Source organism: Formica exsecta, unplaced genomic scaffold (genome assembly GCF_003651465.1).
Source record: "Formica exsecta isolate Colony F162 unplaced genomic scaffold, ASM365146v1 scaffold115, whole genome shotgun sequence".
NCBI lineage: Eukaryota > Metazoa > Arthropoda > Insecta > Hymenoptera > Formicidae > Formica > Formica exsecta.
In genome coordinates, this window is record NW_021848490.1 from 268010 (window position 1) to 277064 (window position 9055).

The window sequence follows — 9055 nt, forward strand, 5'->3', positions numbered from 1 at the left end:
GTAATAATAAATTTGAGAATATAATGTGGAAGCATTGTGAATATCCTGCCATTTTTTAATGAGATAAAGACTTGATAAAGGGAAGATTATATAAAGAAAAAATTCAGAGCCAACATTTTCAGTATTCTGTATTCTTTTCTCTTTTAACTGAGCAATGAAAATCGAATTATGCACTCTCGGCGCCTATGTGCAACATAATCTTTATTCATGCATCATGGACTCCCTTACGACATCGTAGACTCGTAAGAAAATCGGCGCCAGGCGCAAAATAAAATCGCGAGCTGTCATTATTAGTACGTGCCGACCTGTCTCGTCATCTCGCCTTTGCATTGTTCTTATTCGTAAATGAACCAGCTCTTCTTCCAACCGAGGAAAGAGACGGAGAAAGGACATAAAGAATGGGCGGGTGTGTGAGAGAAAGAAGGACCGAGGGGGAAACAAAGAAAGAGAAATGAACGAAAAGAGAGAAACATATTGAAGAATAGAAAGAGAGAGAGAGAGAGGGTACGAAGGGGAGATGTCGAGAAGAGGAAGGAGAGTTAGAAGGGAAAACGAGTCTGCGCCATACGAATGTACGTACTTGTGGTCGACGAAAGATTCATAATCAAGATGCAATCGCGTTGCGAGATCGAACTCGCGAGAATTCCCAAACTCGCCTGAATCAACAAATCTGCCTCTCGGAGTGCCACGGTATGTTAGTTGCGTTTCCCGACTTTTTGAAGTATTACATTTTGTATTTTTAGTACACGTATATGTATACCGCATTCTTTAAATGTTTTCTTTCATAATATCGAATCTCTAAAACTAACACATCAATTTTTAAATATTTTGTTTTGAAATATCTTAGATTTATACTAATAATATCTCTCGAAATTTGGAACATCTTTAATATATAATTTAATTTTTTCTTTTTCTTTTTCACTTTTCTAATATTCCATTATTAAACCAAAAATATTGAGATATTAAGCAACTGCCACTCAAGGCTACAAATCGCTAGAAGAAGATGATAAACGACTTTTCGAGCGGATCCAATAACGTGTCTGTTTCCAAGCGAGTTACATCGTTGACGATCACGCGAAAATTTCGCACAAGGCACAGGCGAAGGTGAACGACTGAAAAAAAAAGCGTGACGGAGCAGAGAACGTGAACCGGACCTATCGTCTGTACGCGTTAACTAACCTCCGAAATAAATAACATTTTTCAACAGCAGAGCATTAAACGACAAAACCAATCGAGATATATGACATTCCAGAAAATTACTGATCCAGACTCATAAACCAACCATGTAATATTCACGCGAAAGTATTTCGATCAGATGAGCCGCGTCTATTGATATGTCAAGAGTAGTGAAGTCTAACAATAAGTATGTAATACGATACTAACGGTCAATATTGTTGAGAATTGGAAATTGAAACATTAAAATTATGATTGATCGGTTTATTTACAATCTCTATATCTTATTTTGGTCACAAATATAAAGATAATATTATTTGTGTTATGTTAAAATCTATTTCGATTAGTTTATATATCGGAAAATAAAATATTTTATTATTATTGACGGTTTTCCAAACAATAATTTATATTTCTACATTCCATTTTTTTTTCGTAACAAGGAACATCATTGCTACTGAAAAGTCGGCTATGTATATGTATTTCCATCAAACAGGTTACCGATACATGACAACAATGACAAAAAATATATTTATGAGCATCTGTACTTCGAAATATAAAATACACACTTTGTAACGAAAATAAAAGATTATATATTAAATATCTTTTATATCAAATGTAGAGAGTATTCTAATTTTACATAAAGTAAATGTCTTTCTCTGCTTTCTTCTTAGGATCAAACAACCTACGATATTCTTATTTATACATTCACACATTAGTGTATACTCAGTCTCAACAGTACATTTTTCAATCATTTTTGGCAATATGAATTAAAAAAAACATATTATCTAGTTGCGTTTTTCCTTATTATATATCATATCTAATAATCTTTGCACAATTCATATTTTCTTTGTAATATCTGCAGTGTTTCAGAATTGAGAATACGTTAGAAGTCTCCTTAATCTAATTCAAGAATTCGGAACATTAGATCGGGTTCCTACGTGCCTTTTATCGTTTACTCACCCGCTATTATCGAACATGCTCAACCGAAACTGTCGAAATATTTGCGAGTTCCATTCAATTTTTGTCGCTAACGCGCAAAGAGAGACAAAGCGAGAACGAAAGGCGGGAAAGAAGCGAGCCGGCCTGCGCCGCGCGAAATGAAAGCGCGCGCGCTTCGGAGCAAGCTTCAGAACGCGGAGTCTGCGCGTCAAATGAAGGGAAGGAACTCACCTTTTGGTCGACACGCGCACTTCCGTCCCGCCGTCTCGATGAATGAAAACGCGCACCTCTTCCGCGCGTGACTGGAACGCACGTGCGCGAATCCGCGACACGAGGGAAGCACACGCGCGCGCGGAACCCGTGGGAGAAAAGGGGACGAACGGATGCAGCTCAAGTTAATATACACGTACGTTTATACGCGACACGCAACAACACACCTTACCTCGCGAACGGCCGTCGCGACACTGAACGCGCCGCGGACACCTGTCGCCTTCGGCCGACGGTGCCGCCGCCGCGCGGCTGAACCCCCTACCCTCGCCCTCTACCCGCGCTCACGATCGTTTTTGGTGGCACCCTAAATTGTTCTATTTGAACACAATCTTCAAAAACTGTAAATCCACGGTTTTTATACAATTTATATATATTAGGGCTCGCTATTATACGTTTAAACGAAAACATATTTACACGTACATTTAATACATCCGTTTATTAGAAACATTTTTCCGAGTATACGTGTTTTAAATCTATGGCTTATTGTTAGTATTATACGTTTAAATGAAAATACATTTACACGTATATTTAATACATCCGTTTATTACACACATTTTTCCGAATATACGTGTTTTAAATCTATGGCTTATTGTTAGTATTATACGTTTAATCGAAAATACGTTTACACGTACATTTAATACATCCGTTTATTAGAAACGTTTTTTTTTATAATTTTTTATTTCTGTATTAAGTATTTTACTTTTGAATGTATATTATTGAAATATTTATCACAGATATAGTTATGTTGTTAGCTAGAAATTGTAAGAGTACATCTATAGAAGAATTCTTTCTCTCATCTCGAAAATTTTTTTTTTGGGTGTAAGAAAACGTTTAAGTGTAGTAAAAGCAGGAGAAATATGTATACACAATAACATCAAAACAATATATTCGAAAATAAACGTTTTCAATAAATAGATGTACTAAATACAGGTAAACGTATTTTTGTTTAAACGTATAATAGCGAGCCTTACGTGTAAACGTTTTCCTAGAAGCGAATGTAAACGGATAAACGTTTCATGATTACACATATATCCGAAAAACGGAATAAAATCAGAGTCCTAATAATATCTTTGAGTTATTGAGAATTTTTATATGTGATAAATGATCCTGTTCTATGCCTTTTCGCGTATTCATTGTCAGATAAGGAGTTTGTATATAGGGTTGTATAAAATGTTGTTTAGTAATTTTAATTTCGTTATCTTGTCTTTCTAATACAGACTTTTTATTTTATAATCTCTTGATATAAAGAATTCTCCTACCCTCCTTAAACCTTTTTTTATATATACTTTATTTAAAGAAATTTTCTCACATTCATAGAATGCACTATATTTTGAAATAGACTACAAGTAATTTTTTAAAGATTTGGAATGTCTTATATACATAGCAAATTTTTTTAAATTTTGATGATATATTTTTAAAAAATTAAGATGATACTTTTAAATGTAATCTACATTTAATTTATATATATTTGGAAGTCCTAAATTAAAAATAAAGTTATTTTAGTAATAAGAGCGTGTATATATAATCAATATATTTAAAGATTGCTTTTGAACGCTATAATTTTTGCATTCTAATTAGTTCATGTTTATATATAGAATATATATAAAAAATTCTAGCATTAGAAGTAACGGCTAAAGTAAAAATCAAAAACGATTCAAAAAGTTACCGTACAAAGAATTATAATCTACCGAAGAGAAAGCAGATATAGAGAATGGCTGAAATAACAATTGGGCAGTAAAAAAATAATTAGCCAGTGCAATGTGACAAAACTATAAGCACGATATACGTATTGTCGGCTGTGTACTACAAACAAATTCTCATAGTGGGGGAGCGGGGGAGCTCACATAGTACAAAAGGCCGTTGCTGGGCCTATAGAAACGTGATGGAGGTTCATTGTGAAGGATGGTAAAGCTGCCAACTCATAATAGTGGAAAAATATAAGTAACTTTTGCATGACAATCGAGCGAAGTAATCAATTAAATAGTTACGAATCTTTTCGTTTTACAAAATTGCATTTACATTGCAATATAAATTACGAATTAACCACAAATTAAGACACAATAATTCGCATAAAATATAATTATACTATAATAAAATTGGATCTTTAAACATTAATGAAAACTGCGACGACATCATAGCGACAGAGTGATTATTAACTGAGACGCAATACACGAAGAACGAAGCAAGCACTCAACAAGCAAGACTCCTTTGTTGATTCTGCTTTGTGTGCAATATAAAAAAAAGGTGTAGAAGGGTAGCAAGAAGCTCTTTCGTGCATCCCTAGCGAGAAACAATAATGTCGCGCACACTTTCACGCCTCTTGATCTCATTCATTCTTTCGTAGGTCTTTGTTCACAGACTTTTTTCGGTATAGTCGGCGATGCACGCGTATGGACGACTATCAACAAAGATATCGAGATGCAAAAGCAAAAATATTGAAATAATAAATATAAATAAATGCATAATTTAAAAAGATAAAGCTATAAAAAGCGTATGTTCTCGCTATTTTTGACACAAGACTCGTCAGCAAATTTATTGCACTTGTTTTAAAGAATATTCTTATTTCGAGCAAAGTAATAAATGTCGTTTTACTGATAACTTTATTATAAAAAAATTTAATTCAAATATAATTTTTTTACTTTTCATGATCATTTTTACAAGAGTTTAAATACCAAATAAAAAACTAAGTAAAAATTGATTAAGAAAAAATCTAAAAAACGATATATCGATATAAATTAAAAAGAAAAGAGTATTTTTTTAAAAACTTCCAAAAAGGAATTCTATTCTTTATTTAATTTGCATTGTTTATTTTATTGTTATTTATTATATTTTATTTAATACAATTTAAAAATTTTATCGATTTGCTTTTTTAATCATTTTCTCTTTACATTTTTAAACTTTATACTGTTATATTAATTTTTTAATTTTTGTTACGTTTTCTATATTTATATACATATAGACTTTTAATCAAATGAAAGCATTATAGACATCTACATAATGTAAATTCACATGACAAAACTTACCGGAATATAGCCGTCTGGTTGAATCCTCTTATTATCACTGAAAAAAGAAGAAAACATAATCATATGCAATGATGTACATTATATATAATTGTTAAATTATGTGCAGATATCAAATATATATATAATTTACAAATATTCTTTAAATTCATACTAAATTATCATTATGAAACATACCGGTTTCTTCGTTGAATCACCGGTGTTTTCGGCGTGCTGTCATGAATAATCACCTGAGTTGCATCTATTTCTTCGCACTCTGAGCTGTTTTCAAAAGAATCTGCAATGACAAATATACATATATATATATATATATATATATATAATATTTATTTATTTAAAATACTTTAATATTTTTATATTTTAAATATCCAATTTTGTGCATATTTCTTACAGAGATCTTAATGCTGTATAGATATTCTCATTTCTCAAATAATATATCGAGTTTACTTTTTGCTCCATTATTATTTTATATTATTATATAACATGTTTTAGTATTATGGTTTCACAAAGATTTAAGCCGACCCACTTTGTTGAACATGATTCAATACATCAGACTGATACAATGTAAGCTGGGTACGATAGCATCGATGGCTAAGTGACACTAAATTCATTCTCACCCTCTTCAACGCGTTCCTGTTTACGAACACGGGAGAGAACAGAACTGTGGCATAGAGCAGCTGTATCACCGAGCATGTCATCGATGTCAGTGTGCTGACCAATGAACAATGGCAAGGTGGAGGGTCGTTTCCTTGGTGATAACCTTCGAGTTGTCGGCACATTGTCATAAGGTGAGTCCCGTCCTCCAATATATAATATTTATTTATTTAAAATACTTTAACATTTTTACATTTTAAATATCCAATTTTGTGCATATTTCTTACAGAGATCTTAATGCTGTATAGATATTCTCATTTCTCAAATAATATATCGAGTTTACTTTTTGCTCCATTATTATTTTATATTATTATATAACATGTTTTAGTATTATGGTTTCACAAAGATTTAAGCCGACCCACTTTGTTGAACATGATTCAATACATCAGACTGATACAATGTAAGCTGGGTACGATAGCATCGATGGCTAAGTGACACTAAATTCATTCTCACCCTCTTCAACGCGTTCCTGTTTACGAACACGGGAGAGAACAGAACTGTGGCATAGAGCAGCTGTATCACCGAGCATGTCATCGATGTCAGTGTGCTGACCAATGAACAATGGCAAGGTGGAGGGTCGTTTCCTTGGTGATAACCTTCGAGTTGTCGGCACATTGTCATAAGGTGAGTCCCGTCCTCCATAATTGTCCGGCGGGTCAGGTGGATTTTCGACCTGTAACAGAAATAATGAACTTAAACGTTCTGTAATCTCTGTGATAATTTATGTAAGAATTTAAATAAATCATTTGCATTTTATATTTTTAATCGTATCACATTTTTCAAAATACGGATGATAAACGCAGTAATGTAATATATTGTTATACATCAATGTCGATAATATTTTTATATTATTTTTAATATGTAATAATATATATATACGTAAATATGTATATAGAGTAATAACTGATACTAATATTTTTAACTACTAATATATAAAATAAAAAGATTCAATGATAAATGCTATATTATTTAGACAATTCAAATTATTCATTTTCATCAATCTTTTTGTTTTTTCCAACATTAAATTTTAATTGTCTAAAACAATCACATAAAGATAAAAATTCTCTTAAATTCTAAGTTTAATTTTATATGCATCTTCGAAAATAATTCAATACTTGTAACAAATTAATTACGAGGAAGTAAAAAAAAAATAATCTAAAAACTTTTATCTTATTATTTAATATAATAATATATAAATAATATTTTATTAATATTTTATTATTTATTTTATTAATATTATTTTATTATTAATCATATGTGTCATAATCTTATCTTTTTGTTTGAATTACTCCAATCTTTCAGGATCAAAGATTTATGGGATTACACAAAGCCGTTAATGTCGAGAGATTATGCGATGAATACTGCAAGATATAATAATTAATTTTACCCCTTCCGGACTCGCGCGATCTCCCAACGGCTCCTCGGATGGTGGTGGCGGAAATTCGATAGGAAATCTAGAAAGATTTTTCTTCACACGCGTTTCAGGTTCAGGGTTAACGCCGATATCGATCTTCTCGTACGACTCGGAGGAATCGGAAGTGCTATTGGCAATTTCCACGGGAATCCTGACGACCCCGTCAGGAACGTTCGAGGAGCTGTCCATCCACCATGCTTTCTCTCCGGATTCGATATGCCGGATCTTTTTAAGCGGCTTTGAAGAATAGAGGCTCTCGTTATCGACGAAACCATCAGGTTGGTCGACACTTTGACTATCGGGAGACGCCATAGGGATGACCTCTACGCCCTCCGGAACGTTCTCGGGATCATCGCTCATCCACCACGCTCGTTCACCAGATTGCTGATGCCTGATGCGGTTTCGTCGATCGGCTGATCGAAAACTGCCTCGACTGGAACCTCGTCTCGAGACGGGAGATGCCGATGAGGGTGATCTCTTTGTTTCTTCCGCTGAAACATCGTCCAACCACCAGGCACGTTCTCCCGATTCTTGTCTCCAAAATTTGAGCTTACATTTTCCTGCCGACATATGCAATAAATAAAATAACAAATATTTGAAAACTGTTAAATTAAAAGAGTTGAAAATTAAAATAAAAAATATATAGTACTAAACTTTACGTATCTAAATGTAATTTACTTATCTTACATTGAAATATATAATTATCAAATTGTATTTTATTATAAAATTTTATATTTTTATTATACATAAGTTGCAATATGTGATAACACATATTTAAGCTAGATAAATAATATATTAATATTTAAAAATATTTTTACAAAGATTTAATAATTAGCTTACCATCATCCGGCAAGGCTGTGCTAATTGTTGTGTCCTGACTGACATCTTCGTTCCATCGATTATCCTTTTCAACTCCTTCTGGAACGTTATCAGAATTTGAATCCAACCACCATGGTTTCTCCCCAGAAAACTGATTTTGAATTCTCATATTATTTTTTTTTATTTCGTCATTCCTCTCGGAATTAGTAAAACTAGAACCTTTTGACAGATTCTGGTTGATCGATTTCGAAGATGATAGCGACTGTCTTGACTTGTTACAGGCTTCGTAGTTCTCCTCGTTGGAGTCAACCCAATTACCTGATTTACTTGCATCACCTGAATCTTGACTCCTATTCTTAAAAAAATTCGTCACTGGTGCTAGTGCTCTCATCAAAAATGACTTGGCCTCTTCTGTTTTCGCTACACGATCACTTTTCGATCTTGGACTAGACGGTGGCCTGGGTGGTTTCTCCGTCATCAAAGATATCTCATCGGCCGATGATGCCAACACGCTTGTTTTTGATGATCCCGCACTGATCTTACCTCTTATTTCGAGCGATTTGGGCGATTCTGACGCTCGTTTTCTTCTCCGTTTCAAATCCGATCTGTCTGCATGTTCATCATTATCCTCGCTGCTGGAAGAATTTGCGGAGATCGACTGACTACTATTGCTAGAAACAGAAGTCTCAGATGGCCTCTTTTTCGTTCCGCAAGGTGACTTTGATTCGCCTCTCGATTCTTTCCATTTCATTGAGCCATTTGAACC

General features: G+C 33.4%; 2 protein-coding genes across 2 annotated transcripts in view; both read right to left on the reverse strand.

Annotated features, from left to right (window-relative positions):
* Positions 1-2572, reverse strand: part of LOC115238257 (FH1/FH2 domain-containing protein 3) — a 163086-nt gene extending 160514 nt beyond the window's left edge. Inside the window, exon 1 of the mRNA XM_029811923.1 lies at positions 2344-2572. The gene's annotated coding sequence lies outside the window, so the exon portion shown is untranslated. The remainder of the gene's footprint in view (positions 1-2343) is intronic.
* A 1337-nt stretch (positions 2573-3909) lies between these two features.
* The window catches only part of LOC115238266 (putative uncharacterized protein DDB_G0282129), a 7768-nt gene continuing 2622 nt past the window's right edge, over positions 3910-9055 (reverse strand). The window contains exons 3-9 of the mRNA XM_029811934.1: positions 8311-9055; positions 7444-8030; positions 6693-6729; positions 6020-6202; positions 5580-5679; positions 5406-5442; positions 3910-4780 (exon numbers count right to left, since the gene is read on the reverse strand). Of these exons, the coding sequence (XP_029667794.1) occupies positions 4709-4780; positions 5406-5442; positions 5580-5679; positions 6020-6202; positions 6693-6729; positions 7444-8030; positions 8311-9055 (1761 nt within the window). The 3' untranslated portion in view covers positions 3910-4708. The remainder of the gene's footprint in view (positions 4781-5405; positions 5443-5579; positions 5680-6019; positions 6203-6692; positions 6730-7443; positions 8031-8310) is intronic.